The sequence below is a fragment of the Amblyomma maculatum genome, chromosome 1 (genome assembly GCF_055883805.1).
Source record: "Amblyomma maculatum isolate TAMU_Amacu chromosome 1, ASM5588380v1, whole genome shotgun sequence".
NCBI classification, from domain to species: Eukaryota; Metazoa; Arthropoda; class Arachnida; order Ixodida; family Ixodidae; genus Amblyomma; species Amblyomma maculatum.
Window position 1 is genome coordinate 112,108,815 of NC_139344.1, and position 16,306 is coordinate 112,125,120.

Sequence of the window (16,306 nt, forward strand, 5' to 3'; positions counted from 1 at the left end):
AGCTATCTCTCTCCTTCAGCACGCGCTACACATGCGCCAAGCCAACTAAGCCCGTTTTCAGACAGAGGTCGGACGCTTTCTCCAGCGTGTGTTGCGAACCCTTTGAGGCGGCTGAGGTGGCTATGGCGCCTGCGGATGTTAAAAAGCGGCAGTTCTCTGGTCTTTTTTTTTTTTTTTTTTGCGGGAGACGTTTATCCTGCATGTATGAATCAACGAAAGCACGCGGTCAGCTGCTGCGATCATGACGCCCGCTCCAAGCGTGGCGTGGCTTGTGCAATCAAGCCATCACGGGCACTCTGCCAAGTTCGCTCCCCGCCACCGCAGGAGCTATCAAAAGATAAACGTGCCGGGACGTTATCGCTGCGCAGCATCTTAGCACGCTGCCAAGAAATGAGCTGAGGAGGAGACCACCGAAACGGAGTGACGCGCGCCATCGACATGCAAGCGAAAATGCTCGTTATTATTTCTGATTTCTGCCGCGGCGACACAGAAACCTTGTTTTGAGCTGCCGCGGTGGCTCGAGCGGCGAGAGGGACGCAGTTCCAACAAGTTTGAAATTTGAAATTTTTCACTCTGTCGCGGCCACACGTCGCTGAGATCGCTCAATAGCTTGCATGTGAGCGAGCTGGCCTTTACGCATTTTTTTTTTCAAATTCTCGGGTGCAAAAGTGGAGGATAGGTTCATTATGCGAGTGGGTTGATTACGCGACAAATACGGTATCGTTTTTTCGCATCGTGAGTGCCGTCACAAGCCGATTTCTGTATATCGAATTATCGATATATCGAACTATTTCGCGATCCCCTTCGAGTTCGATATATCCGGGTTCGACTGTACCGATTTCTTTTTGCGTGCAATGTTTTTTCTTTCATGAGTGCTCATCATGTTTGATTGTATATTGCGCTCTTTTCAATGCACCCTTCAGTAAAAACCAACAGCTCCGCTTTGGTGGCTCATGGTTAGGGCGATCGACTTCTGTGCCCAAGGATGTTGGATTAAATCCCTGTAGCGGCGGCCACTTTTCAATGGAGGCGAAAAGCAAGGTGCCCATGTGCTGTGTGATGCCAATGCATAATAAAGCACCCTAAGTGGTCGAAATTTCCGGAGCCCTGCACTGTGATGTCTCTCATAGCCTGAGCCCCTTTTAGACGTTAAACCCCATAAACAAAACCTGTAAAAAGCAACATTCTCTTCGCATCGCTATGAGCTTTTAGCTTTTGTCACCAGATGACACTACACTGATTTTAATTTCTTGAATGAAGTAGTAACTACAGTGTACTAATCTTTCATTGATGACGCATGTATCCGTGCCATAGCAGCCTTGAATGTGCAAACTGAAGTTAATGCTACTGTGCATGAAAAACGTCTGTTTACTGTCTGGCAGTTAAGATTTATATTAGTTTTCGGAACAGCACTTTTGCAGACACAAAATCGCCATTGTGCTCACTGAACATGGTTTTCAGCATCAGATTACATAAATATAGATGCGTGCACTTATACTAAAAAAATTCTCAGTAAAATCTTTTCTAACAAAGTTGTTGGGGAATGTCCACTGGATGGCAAGGTTTTCGTTGCACTGGAAAAAAACTGGATGCTTAAAGTACAATGTTCGGCCCATTTAAATAGTTGAAGTGCCACAACACGCTGCTGTTGTGAAAAGAAGAAAGAAAAAAAAAAAGAGAAAAACCAGAGCTGGCAATTTTTTTACAACCATCACCAGTTGTGATTATTGGAGCTTTGCAAGAACATGTGTAAGAAGTAGCAACACATTTTCATTGCCAGCATATAAGTGGGACCTACTGGAAACCTAGCTCAGAAACGGGAACATTAGTGGCGCATATACACGCTTAGTGCACAGACACAAAACATTCACCAGTATGTGGACGAGCACTTTTGCGGTGCATACTGTATTGAATCACTGGTGGACGCATATTTCCTTTCTCCATGGCATCTCCTGTCTTCATCGCTGGTGGAATTCATGCCATTACTTCATTTTCTTGAATGAAATGGCAGTGCCATCTTGAATGTGTTACCATGTTAATTTTTTACTGTAAGTGCAAACTTTTGATCTGGAGAGTTTTAGCCACATAGTTGAAGCAAATGAGTATCAATGGAAAAACTGTTGCTTGAAGAATTGAGTGCTTTGCTGTGGGTGACAATTTCTTCTGGCATCTCTTTGACAGTCTAAGAACACTCAGGCTATTGCTACTTTGTGCAAGACTTACTTGAGTCTCAGCATATACTCTGACTCATATTCTGTAGTATAGTCATTGAATAAAGGGATACCTTTTGCAAAAATAAAGGTAGAAAAGTATGTCATGTATTCTGAGAGTGCTTTGACCCACAAGTTTATCTGCTAGCTTATCATGATGGCAGCTGCTTATAGGGGATGTGGATGTTTGTAAGCCAAGCCAGCACCAGCCAGCCGCATGTTGTTATTATGTGTGTCTGCTGTTGTGCGTGCCCTTATGCTCCAGCCCGATTGCTTGTTATATACTCTTGTGCTGAGAATAAATGTGAATAATTTGCCAGGTGACATGTCTCGTGGTGACACAACACAGTCACATGATGACTGCTAGTGGCATTACCTCTGACTATGAATTTGCAATAGTGGCAACGAGGATGGGAAAATACTCTCAGTTAATGCTGTAGACATCGATGGCCAGCCCCACTTAGTCAACTGCGTAAGCGTCAGCAGTTGTGGGTCACTTGCAGTTAATCTAATCAAATAAGTATTCACTGTATTCTCCTTTTTTTTTTTGCTCATTTGCTGTATAGTGGATGGAGAACCTCTGGTTGTCTCACCAGCTCTTCAGTCTTTCATGGTGCCTCCAAAGAAAGATACCCTTGGCTTTGACCAGGTAAGCACGAATGCCTGAAGAAGGTGCCAAGAACAAAATGATGTTTATTTTGCCATTTCTTTGAGCCCATTGTTATTTATAGGTACTGTTATCTTTGCCTTCTCCCAGTTGAAGAAGGAAATTTTGCCTTTCCTATGCTAAGTGCACAATTCTGGATTCATGACGTGCATACCTGAAGGCATGGACGCATGAATAGAAAAACATGTGACATACTACGTGGTACAAGATGTTCTGTACCACGTAGCTGTGCAGCTGTGCAGGCAATAGCTACGGCAGTGCGATCGTACATGCAAAATTACTTTTGAAAAGGACTTAAATTACATTACTAATTACTGCTTCCAAAAGTAATGAAAATACATTAAAGTTACTTCTGCTGAATAATTCAATTACTTCTAAATTACTTTCTAGTTTTCATCCATGAAAAAAGTTAAGTAAAGCTAGTAAACAAAACTATTTCTCTTAGACGCGACGCACACATTCTTTCTTCTTCCCACCAAATTCTGTCCCAGTCAACTGTTCTATCTCTCTTTCCTACAGCACGGCAGCACGGCACGTGCCATTACAAAAATAAGACAATGGCAATAAAGCAACCAAAGCAAGCGTGGTCGAATGGTTGTGAAATGAGGGGTGAACCCAGCTTCTTGCTGACCTAGAGCTCTCTTTCTCATTTGAATACCCCGAAGAAGCTGGGTTATTCATTGATGCCGTGGTCCCAAGAATTGACCTTGGCAGCTTTTGCTGTGTGTGCTGATGCCATGGGCCCTTCTGCCTGTCCCGCTCCCCCAGCTTCTCCCTCTCTCACCCCGTGGTGACGAGTGTAACCAGGCACCACTGTGCCCTATCCGACGCAACAGGGAGTGCCACTGTGTACTGCCAACTAGTTTGGAACTCTGGCCATCTTGCACGGTCTTTCCCTTTGGCAGCCTCTTCAAGCCTTACATCCTGCTGCTTAGGTTGTGGTTGTAACTACACATAAGATAGCCGTTCTAAGTGACCCGTTTACACAGGACGCAGGAAGCCTCAGACGCATAGTTCAGCTCAATTCTGTCTTTGCTGATCCGTTAAGTTGGCCCAGGCTTGCCGCATGTTTCGGCTTTCGTGACACTCTACAGGTTTCTATTGCAACGGCAGTGGTACACTTTGGTAAAAGTAATTCAGAAAATAATGAATTACTTTTGCTGCAAAATTACCGTCAAAAGTAATTAATTACATTACTAAATTACCAGACTGCAAAAGTAATTCATTACATTACAAATTACTGTAAATCAATTATTGCCATGTCTGAATGCGATCAGAGAAAAAGAAGAGTGCAATGAGTCAAAGGAAAAAAATGCATGGCACAAATTTGTTTCAAATTCAACATTTCGCACACAGTTCACAAATGTGTTAACAGTTATGTGGTACAATTGACTGCTACAGCAGGCAAACAATTTCAAAGGGCGATAGAACTTGGTAACAATGAGTATTTGTGCGAATAATTGTGACTCGTGTATTGCTCTGTTTCAATCTGCGCAGAAGGCTTAATGGATACTGAAGGTAGGTGGACTGAGCTTGGCTACCTTGAAATGTCTGTGATAGAGCTGAAATAGGAATTGAAGTCTAAATATTATTCTGCATTGTGAAAGCCATTGTAGACCGGCTCTGTTTCGCAAATTAATGACGCTCGGCTGACTTGAATAAGATGATTACAGTTTTACCTCGTTAATATGGACACTTTGGTTCCCGATCAAAACTTTTCATAAAGTGAGTCGTCAATCATAACAAATCGCAAACAAAAAATATTAAAAAAAAACAAGCTGTAATTTTGGTCCGTGTATGTTCATAGTGGTGAATATTAAACTTGAAACTCCATTAGTAATTTGGGGAAATAAATAGGCCAATATCCCGGTCACCTTTATGCTTGAAAGGAAGTAGTATTGTAACTTGACACTTCTATCGCTAGATAGGCCATCCAATGCGTTATGACGTCTTATGGATAAATGACAACTTTGAATTACAAGTGTTCACTGTCCATGAACTTCTGCTACATGATATCGGCACTCAGTTGGCTAAAAGCTGGTTAATTTGGCTTTCCACTCTGCACAAGATGTCGAGAGAATTTTCTTCACAGCCACCTATGCAGTATAATGGTGCATTGGCTAGCTAGACAACTTTGCACTGCAGACATGAAACACAAGAAAAGAAATGGAGCATTAAGATTTACGTTTCCTAATTGCCTTCCTCAAGTAGCATGCATTCAAAGTGCAGAAAATGAAGCATTTCGGCGGGAAGGTAAAGAATGGGGTTCCCATTTCTGGCCATATTAAAGTGACAAAAATATATGGGCCCCAGTGGGTTCTGTGCATTTCTTCCTTGTCTGGACAGTGAGTTCCCGCTATAACGAGGCACAAATATATAGAAAAGGTTTGGCCCCCGAAATATTGTCTATAGTTCGAGTCATCCGTATTAACGGCAAGCCTATTAACGAGGCACAACTGTATAGCCACCACAGTGCTTAATTTTGAATGAGTTCTACCATTTCTATGAGATGCCTCTAATGGTGGGTCCAGATTGCATCTGCAAATTCTATTGGTGGCCAAACACGTGTTCTGTAGGCATGTAGTTTGACTTCCAGTGGAGGTTTATGCAACTTCTTCTGGAGGAAACATTTCTCTTCTGTCTTGCAACTGATAGCCTCTGTCAGGATGCCAGCTGTATAGCTGTATAGAGCTCTGTAGGCTCTATATGAGGATGCGATAAGGTAGCCTGCACTGGGGAAGGAGGTGAGGAGATGTGAAAAGGGAAGAGAAGTGCAATGAGGAGCATGATTACAATTTATCATTCAAGCTAGACACTCTCAAGCAAGAAAATTTGGCTTGTAAGTGACCTGGGACCAAAGCTGGTTAACCTGGTTTTGGTCCTGGCCACAGCAGCTGCATCGAAATGCAAGACACCTCTATACTGCGCGATAGTGTGGGTAAAACCTCAAGGTGATCGATCCAGGGCTCACCACTTTGGTGCCTATTTCTCATAGCCTAGAGCGCTTTTTGTACAACCCAATAAACCAATACCACAGTAATTTCATATGCATGTACAACACACGTTTTCTTATTTGTTGATGGCACTATAGCTTCAAGGAAAGCGATGCAAAAGTACCGAGGCTATCTTTTCTCACTGCTTTCTTTGACCATTTGTCATTTGTAGAGTTGAGTCGTAGGAACATGTTTACTTTATAATATACACCTCCTCTGAGTTTTTTGAGAATCTAATACCCCTGTTACACGGACAGGGTTAACCGCGGTTACGTGAAACCGTGGTTAGCCTATGTTACACGGCAGACCAAACCGTGGTTACACCTCTAACCGCGGTTATCGCAAACCGAGCTTGGTGACCTCGGTTTGCGTCGTTAATCGAGGTTTTGGCGGCGTCTATTGACGGTGGCTGCTTGTCGCCACCCGATTGCACGAAGTGTACAAACGGGTCTGCTTCAACAAAGCATTTATTTGCCTTTAAAGACCGACGTATGGAATAGCCGTTGCCTACTGTGCCACCCGACGTTTTCGGTTATGGTCGACAGCACAGCAACTTCCTGCTGAAGCTCCGTCCTGTTTCTGCAGAATCGTTTGCGGAGCTTGTTGCAGAGCGGAACATAAAAATATGGATATATATATATATATATATATATATATATATATATATATATGCATGGCCTTAGCTGTATCTTGTAAGTACACAAGTTCGCAACGCTTGCAGCACTGGATACTGCGAGCAGCCCAAGCTTCGTATTACCGCGGCAGTGGAGCGCGCTAGCGCGGTGAATGACGTCGGCTAGGCCTAAATTGTTTCGCTTCAAAGCCGTGGCGGTCGGCGCTTTGGAACTGACTGACGCTTTCACAGTTGGTCTACTCATGAAACTATCTTTGTGAATCCTAATCTGCCATACTAAATGAATATGGTTAACTTTGGCGAAGCATTAAAGGTCCCCAGAAAGGGGTCACCAAGAAGGGTAAACAACGCCATAACACTGATAGTTATTGAACCACCCATCATTCTCCCGCAAAAATTTTCGATCTAGCTTCTGCAACACCAGAGATATCGGCGATTAAAAATGACCCTTCCAATTTTCCCTCTCAACTCGTACGCCGAAGGGAGCCATAAAAAAACAAAGAATACAAGCAAGTTCAAAGCTCCGCCCAGACATACGTCACTTCGACGAACTTCCGGTTGCCGCGTGCTCGCTCGACTCCGCCAACCCGTCCTCGCTTGCACACGCCTGAGGAGTTCGCCAGTTCGCGCAGCGACGGTTAGTGTAACCGCGAACCCGTGGTTACCCTATGTTACACGGCGGACCAAACCATGGTTGCACCACTAACCGCGGTTACCGCAAACCGAGCTTGACGACCTCGGTTTGCGTCGTTAACCGAGGTTATGACGGCGTCTGTTGACGGAAGCTACTCGTCGGCGCCCGAGTGCGCGAAACGTACGAGCGGGTCTGCTTCACAAAGTTATTCATTTGCCCACTGTATCACGTTTAAAGATCGATGTATAGATTATGGTGCCGCCCGACGTCTTCGATTACGGCCGACAGCGCAGCGACTGCGTACTGAAGCCTTGTCGTGCCTACAGTATCGTTTCAACGGCTTGTTGCTGAGCAAAACGCCAAAAAATACACGGCCTTAGCTATGAAAGTACACGAGTTTGCAACGCTTGCAGCACGGGATGCCGCGAGCAGGCTGAGGTACGTTACACAATTACCGCGGGGGTGGAACGTGCGAGCGCGGCGAACGCCGGCGCCGTGCGTGACCGTCCCTAGTCATCGCTAGGCCTATTGTTTCGCTTCGAAGCCGCGGCGGTCGACGCTTTGGAACATGATCAACGCTGTCGTAAATCGTCTACTTATGAAACTGCCTTATAGTGATTCCTATCCTGCCATAGTAAAATAATTATAGGATTAACTCTGCCGACGCATTAATCGCAGAGCTAGTACGAGCAGATCGGATCAGCCGAAATGCACCAGCGGCAGCTGGCTTGAGCAGAAACTAGCTTGTGTCACGGCTATCGCTCTTACCAGCAATTTGCTGCTGGTCAGCGATCCTCACGAGGGCTTCATACTTGATATTCGGCTCAGTATTCCAGACGCCAACAAAGTTTAGCACGCTTTATTTCGGACATCGGTGCTAACGATCCGCCGTGTCGTTCGCGAACGGCATGCGGGAGGAGGGGCCACAGCGGCGGTGTTTACGGCGGTCGAGGAGGTGCTGCCATCGTGCGGTGCTTGACCGTGCTATTGACGCCTCGTCGGACGACACTCCGATACTCCTGAAACCACGTTATATAAATAAGATATTTGTAAATGCAGCTTCGTTCTGCCGATCCCTGCGTCGCTTCGGTTGTTGCACTTAATGGGCAATGGCCACCTAACCGATAAGGGCGGCGAGCTGTAACAGCCCGCACAGAGTTCGAGTGGTTCGAGCAGCGTACGAGCAGACGACTTTCGCAGCTACCGGAAGTGTGTTCGTGACGTCATGGTTGCAGTGACCGCAGCGAATGGCAGCTTCTAGTAAGCCTTGCCAGTCAACCGACCCGTGACGTCACGGGATTAGGAAATAGTTCCATGCGACACCGTCAAGCGACATTTTCTCTGCCCGCGAATTTCAAAAAACGCTGTTTTTAAAAATTAATAATAAATCGCTGGCTTTGTTCCAAGGAGTTATACTTTGCGTTAATGCTCAAAAGGATGTGTTCTACACACTGAACACGTTTATCAGTGGTTTCTTGGGGGCCGTTTCCGTGGACCTTTAATCGCAGAGCTAGTACAAGCAGGGCGGCTGAGCCCAATTTGCACCGGCGGCAGCTGGCTTGAGCAGAAACTTGACAGTATCGTGGTTATTGGTCTTGCCAGCAATTTGTCGCTGGTCAGTGATCCTCAAGAGTGATTCAATCCTGATATTCGACTCAGTATTCCAGATGCTAATAAATTTAGCACGCTTTATTTCTGACGTCGGCGCTAGCGAGCCGTCGTGTCGTTCGCATATGGTCTGCGGGAGGAGGGGTCAACGCGGTGGTGTTTAACGGTGGTCGATGAGGTGCTGCCATCGTGCGGGGCTTGACAGTGCTGTTGACGCCTTGTCGGACAGCACTCGAGAAACTATGTTATAATTACGATATTTGTAAATGCTGCTTCGTTCTGCAGATCACCGTGTCGCTTCGGTTGTACTTTATGGGTAATGGCGGCCGTAACCGAGAACGGTGGCGAGCTGTGTAAGCACAGCTAACGACGATTGGCGGTCGGCCGTGGTTAAGTTCGGTAACCTCAGTCAAACGTAACCGTGGTTAAGCCGGCCATGTAACTAGGGTATAGGCTATTTTCTGGGCTATCATTGCATAGCCTGTGGCATCAATAAGCATACGTTCAGGCCAAATATCACGATAGGCTTTAATGTTCGGCCTACCAGGACACAATTAATGGGGGCTATCAAGAACTCGATATCTTGTACACACATATCACAATGTATATCACAGTGTAAGGAAGCTGTCTTGGAGTGAGATGTTTTTTTTTTTTCTGGCAGCACAACTAATGTTCATGTTGCTTTCGACAAAAACTGTTGTTCATATATTGTCATGTCTTAGTAGAGCAAATCGAGCACCGGTGATCGATGCTTTAAATCGCTGATTTTGACATGTTGGAATAGTTGCTCGTGCACCTAGCGCTACCCAGTGGTTAGTCTAGGCAGTGCACTTGTAGAAATAGTTTCAATTTTCTCGCTGTGGCGTCGTTATGATTTTTGATGAACCTTTTTGAGATCTAATTTGCATGTGTCGTTGCAAAAGGGGGCGGGGTGGCCGCGCTTGAGAAAAAAACTCTGCCACTCATGGTAATGCAGCAGTAACATCAAATTTTTGTGATCAAAAGGCTTCCAGCAAGTCAAATATGTAATTATATTGTCGGATTTGTTATCTGATGGTGTTGAGTGGTGGCAATTACACAAAAGTGGTGCCAGCTATTTACTAGTGAGCTTTGACTGTGAGTTCGGGTGGTTTTATTCCATGAAAACGCATTCCCGAAGGTCCGCCACATGTCCAACAAGTATCCAGGCCTTTACAGCCAGTTTACAGCAGATTCGGTTTGGCGCCTTAGGAAAACCGCATGGCATGAGAAATAAGGCTCTTTCCACATGTATTTTTTTTATGCAGCTGAAGAACAGTGCTGTACAGATAGCTTATTTTTTTTTTTTTTACAGAGTGTTCCTGGGTCATGGGTCTTCAATATGTATATTCTAAATTTTCTTTGTTAATAATGCATCTGTAGATATCGTGCCTTTTCTATCTTATTTTTTTCAGCTCGCCATGAAAATGGCAATTTTCTAAGTGTCTGTATGTTCCCTAATTAATCTTTTTTTGCTTTGTAACTTGTGTTTCCATTATGTGAAATTTTTTATGCTGCAACATGTGCTGCAGCATTATTGTATTGGCCTATGAAAAGCTGCCATTTTCTCGTGGTAATAAAAGAGTTGAGGAGATGCACCCTTGCATACACAGCTACTTGCAGGCAAAGTCACAGTCAATTTTATAGCAGGCCTATGCAGTATTTGGGAGGGCTGTAGCTGGTCTGGCTTGTGGAAAATTTCACAGAACAGGCATGAAGAAGGCACCACTGCAACATTTAGAGCCTTGCCTCGCTGAATGGCTGCAGCATTTGGGGGGGCTGTGACGGCATGCCATTGGTGTGAGTATAGCGGTTGGATGCAGTGCAGTCTGGCATTACGCGGTCTTTGGTAGCTGCGGGCATTTGGCTGGTACTTTTCCTGCCCTCCGCAGTCATGCGGCCAGGACAACTGAGGAATTTGACGGGGACTGCGTCATTAGCCAGGGTGGCTCTACGCGGCGCACTAACCAGGACATGCCCCAAATTAGTAGCGTAATGATTGACGAAAAGGCACTAGCTATATTTGCCCTTATGACAGGAAAATTACACTCGCAAAAATTGAGCACCCTTTGCAATTATTTTTCATTGAAGTGTAAACTGAATATATTGGTTACTGCGAAGGCATTGCAAATAATTGAGCATGGGTGCCATCTTGTTCGGACAAGTAGTTTTGAGGGAATGATTTTTTTAGCACTGCATCAAGCAGTGAGCCATTTATGCAAAGCAAAATTTTGTATATAAAATTGTTTTGAAGAGATATAGGATGTCTTATTCTTGCGACTATATATTTATCCTCGAAGTAAGCATGTTCAAGCAAGGAGCTATAACAGTTATAAGCCGGTATAAAGTTTGGTGCTGTTTTGCTCCGCTTCTCAGAAACAATTGCTTTCCATGGAAGAGAGCAGCAACACTTAGCCAACAGTGATATAACCAAAGTTATTAACATGACGACACGAAAGCACTCGAACAACTTGATCTTGCGCAGGACATAGAATGGCAGTCTGCATCTGGTCAACAACAGTGGTCAGGCCGGTTCATGCTTCAATGACTGTCGGGTCCCAAACAGAAGCGACAGTACCTATACAATTTCTGTGCAGTTATATTAAGCTGCATGAACGTCGGTGACCTGTTCGCTTTGTTTTGACACGGTGTCTAACGACATCATCTCTGTGTTTGAGATGCCGCGTGACAAGGAACCTCAAACGCCGAAGACCAACGGAGGATGCCATTGTCCAGCACGACATACAACAATTTTGCCTTCATTATAGCGTGGGATGATCGCTTGCTCATATTTGTTTCGTAAGAGGCAGGCAGGTAAATAAAATCGCAGCGGAATCGAGAAGCAAAAAGCTGCCGTCAGGCCGCACGTGTGCACATGAACACTGCTGGCTAGCAGACGGTGCGAGCCCGCATACACACTGAGTAGGGTTCGACGCTGCGCCGTAAAGTGGTGAATCTGCTCGATCTTTAGGCCAGTCGCCATATCGTTGCAACCGAAGAGGCTATAATAGAACTGCTGGAGTGGAGGCCGCGTATACCAGCATACGCGCAAAGGTGAAGCCTGGTCGAACACGCGGTGGCCATTTCGGCAAAGGCAGAAAAGAGCATTCAGTGCACTGGTAAGACTTCTTCCTCGCTTATGTTTGCGGGCCAGGAACGGATTTATGAGGGACTCTTGGAGGGGCTGGATAGAGGGGTGGTTTGTTTACTTCAAGGAAGGATTTTACTAAGTAAAAGCTCGTTAATTCGAACTTCACGGGACCGGGAAAAAAAGTTCGAATTATGATGTTCGAATTATCGAATGGCCTCGAAAAAACTGGCAAGAACCATTTGTGTTGCAGTAAATGTACCGTATTTAGTCGCGTAACGAATTCGCTCGCATAATGAACCCACCCAGCCCTGATATGTGTCTACGAATCTGAAAAAAAAAAAAAATGAAGGCGTCAGTCGTTAGCGGGTCCCTCCGTTTCGCGCCGTCACGGTCCACAACACATTTCTTGGCAGTGCGCCAAGATGCTGCGCAGCGATAACGGCGTGTTTATCTTTTGACTTTAGCTCCAGTAGGGGGGAGGGGGGGGGAGCGAACTTGGCAAAGTGCCAGCCTTCTTTTCAGTACGTTCGCATTATCATGCTATGAGCGACTGTAGTGTTCCTGTATATGCTCCCTGCGACTGTAGTGTTCCTGTATATGCTCCCTAGGGAGCATATACAGGAACACTACAGTCGCTCATAGCATGATAATGCGAACGTACTGAAAAGAAGGCTGGCACTTTGCCAAGTTCGCTCCCCCCCCCCCTCCCCCCTACTGGAGCTAAAGTCAAAAGATAAACACGAGCATATACAGGAACACTAAGCGACTGGGGCGCCGGGCGCCGTCTACTGCCACTCCAATCATCGGAACGCGCGATATCAGCAAGCGGCTTTTGAAGCGAACCATGCTAAAAGCCGGCGTTAGGATGCGTGCTTCCGTTCACAACTAACGGGTAGAAGGATGGATGGCTTTCGCAAAAAAGTTTAACCCATAGTGCACGTCCGTCATAGCGCACGCCTTTCATGGGCGTTGGCTGGGGCCGCGCCGACAGTACTTATATTTCTATTTCCAAATGAACAGGATTGGAGTTAACGAGTATTTAGTTGCGAGTTACGGAGGTTGCGCAGAACAGAAAGCAGGCAGCTGCCGCCGCGGCCATGCACTGACCTTGCCGCGGCCGCCGTCCCCTCCCTCCAACGCCGCCGGCCGCCGCGCCGGCCATGGTTTTACCTGGTTCCATCTGTTCCATCTTCTGTCCCCATTTTGGACGTGCGCAGCCTCTAATTATGCCTTCTGATCGCAACGGTGTTTTTTTTTCGCTTGATGTGCGCCAAGCCGCCCAGACGCGGCGGTGCGTAGTTTGAATTATCCGTAGCGGAACCGACTCGCGTTCGAATTAACGGGCTGTTTTATACACAGATCTCTATGGAGCTTGGCCGAACCAAGTAGTGTAGTTCAAATTATCCAAAAATTCGAATTATCGAGGTTTGAATTAACGAGCTTTCACTTTTTTGAAAATATGGGGGGGGGGGGGGGGGGGATTCTTGCATTTTTTTCTATGCAATGTTTTCCTCAGAAGGGTGGTAGCTGATCTATTTCTAAATAAGCCATTTTAAACTAAATATCACGGGGTGACCTAAAGCTCTACTAGAAAAGTCTTGAAAAAATAAACTGATATAATTATAGCACAAAGAAGGAGATGACGGAAAAGAGACAAATGCGCACTTCGTGCCATACTTATTTCCGAGTCTGCTTTGCCCAATGATTTTAACCTAAGCCAACAGGCCTTTTTAATTTTTTGCAAAAATGTAGCTTATTTTAGCTTTTCATGAATTTCAGCTTTGTTAGTGAGCATCAATTTTAGTTCTGTCAATAATGAATATTCTGTCAAATAATGAATTAGCAACACAAGTGTTATATAGTTGTGTAGCTTACATCGAGTAATTTGAGCACAAGTATTATATTATTTGATAGTTTAGATCAGGAATAGGCTTTTAATAACTATGTGCTGCAATTGCAGTTAATTTGCTAATTGTTATTAAAATACACTCTATGCTACAATACCGTCATATATCGTTGGAGAGGTTATGTCGAGTATAAATTCACTGAACTAAATGCAGATTTTAACATTGATTAACAGTAAGTATTTCTTATAAAAGACACAATTTAATTGTATGCTAAACCCCATCATATTCTTTAAAAAATTTCAATGGTAATAATCCAAAAACCAACATTAGACCACGCAAAACCATGCAAACCGATCGCTATCGATCGTCTAACTAGGTTCAACCATGGTTTAACCACTGCCAATTTTTCCTTCCTCATTTGGTGCATCCCGATTTCCTTGCCCGATTCCACTATATGTATCTTGTGCAATGGTTGTCCAACAAGCGTGGTCACTTTCTCTTCAAATTTAATAAAAAATTGCAAGCTGATGTTTCAATGTAATCGCTTATGAAAACTACAAATGCATATGGAGCATGACCAAAATCTATATGACCATTTAGCGTGCACTGGAAAGTAAGATGATAGTTGAACTAAACAATTTTAGTACTGTAAGAACATTATATTTTTTTTACCCCATTAGTTTACAAGGGCTAATGTTTACATATAAGCTGTAAATAGTATTTTTCATCTTCACTTGAGCATAAGCAATGCTGAATGGTGGCTCATTGCAGGTCTGCGAGATTTTAACACAAAACACTTATAACATTCCTGCCTGTGGTTAATTTTTCATTTAAGATGAGCATTAGCACAGTAATACTAAAGCTTGGCAAATAGAGCAAAGAATGTGCAGCTAAAAAAAAAAAAAAACGCAAATTATTTTGTGTGCCTCGGTCTGGTTGTACCACTTTCGGCAAAAATTACTAAGGATTGCAATCCCCGGGGGTAGTTAGCACGGTTTTTGCGCTCTTTCGGTTCCCAGTGTTCTCGAATGGTTCACTTCCATAAGCTTCACCCTTCTTCATTTTTTGAAAATATGTCAACAAAACCGCGCATGAGCGCTGTCCGAGCACAATGCTTGTGACAGCAACAGCCAACTTTACGATAGCGGCATGTTTGTTTTTATTCATTTTAGCTTACTTACAGATGGAATATAATCTTCAACTTTTCTTCGCTCCATGTTCTCATTCATAGACAATTCACAACGCTGCCATCTCACAGATTCAGCATCCACGAGCGTAAAGTCAAGCGAATGAAGCGACCGCGCCAAGCGAAACTGGCACATTTTCTGCCTATGGCAAGATAACGACGTGCGGCTTCAGCTCACTGGTGCCTCCTTCACTCCAGCAGTTCTCTTATAACCTCCTTGGTTGCAACAAGCCCGTCGAGTCACGGCCGCAGCCATTGCCCGCTGGAATCGGTGCTCACGGCGGAGTTGCTGTGTTTGCTCAATCCACGGTTGTGAGAAGCACAATCGTGGCGCGTGAATTTTTTCTGAATTTCGCGGGCTTTCTTTGGAGCTGGAAAACAATAGACGCTAGGCTTAACGCAAATAATGGAATTGGAGTTTCTGAAGGCAGTCCTCAACTTTGCTTTAAGGGAACTTGTTAGGCCAGTTGGCTACAGTACATTCTTAATATTTAAAGGTGCGAAAAACACAGAACTAGCACCATATCCTGTCATCTTCACTGTTTTCGTCCTGTTCTTTTTTCGCACCTTTAAATATTAAGAACGCACTTCAACTTTGCAAATCTCATTTATTGTCCAAGTCCAATTTATTGTCCAATGAAGTTGCGTGAATGCTTGCTTATTATGTGGTGTCGTATTATGCTTATGGCTTGTGGTGATATTGAAACTAATCCGGGACCAACAAATCAGGAATTGCTTCAACTCATTTTAGACAAACAAGCTCAGATTGAAACACCTCTGGCTGATATTGAAAACAGACTAGAATCATTCACAGACCAGTGTGCTAAACTGCTAAAACTTGAAAGTGCCGTTTGTGACCTTCAGCGCACTGTGCACCAGCAACAACAAAAATTAAATGATATGGAAGACAGATCCAGACGCAATAATGTTATTGTATTTGGTGTCTTAGAAGATCCTAAAGAAACAAAAGCAGACATTGAAACCAAAGTGATAAGGAAAATTTTTTCTGATAAGCTTGGCATCTCTGTGACGTCAGTAGAAAGGATACACAGACTCGGTCGAAGAAAGACTAGACACAACAGGCCAGTTATCATGCGACTATATGATTTCAGTGAAAAAGTAGCCATTTTTAAGAATTGCGGCAAACTGAAAGATACCGGCGTAAGTGTTTCCGACGATTATTCACAGGCAACTCTGCGGAAAAGGAAACTTCTTTGGGAATCAGCTCAGAGTGATAAGCGCGAGGGGGCGAAAGGGAAGCTTGTGCACGATAAATTGATTATCAACAACACTGCGTACATCTGGGACTTGGAAACAAGCTCTCATGTGAAGCTGTCGGCTACCAACGGGAACCCACCTAGTCCTCAGGAATGACACAAGAAAAAGCATGAACTAAGATTACTAAACCTAAATGCGCG

At 44.5% G+C, this 16,306-nt stretch overlaps 1 protein-coding gene across 4 annotated transcripts in view; it reads left to right on the top strand.

The window, feature by feature from the left end:
• The window catches only part of LOC146203507 (procollagen galactosyltransferase 2-like), a 262,190-nt gene that overhangs the window by 30,625 nt on the left and 215,259 nt on the right, over window positions 1-16,306 (top strand). For 3 of the 4 annotated variants that reach the window (XM_084588817.1, XM_084588815.1, XM_084588816.1), the window contains exon 8: window positions 2,777-2,859. In XM_084588817.1, the coding sequence (XP_084444943.1) occupies window positions 2,777-2,859 (83 nt within the window). Of the gene's footprint in view, window positions 1-923; window positions 1,685-2,776; window positions 2,860-16,306 lie in introns of those variants that run through there. The other variant, XM_084588819.1, reaches the window with a different exon arrangement.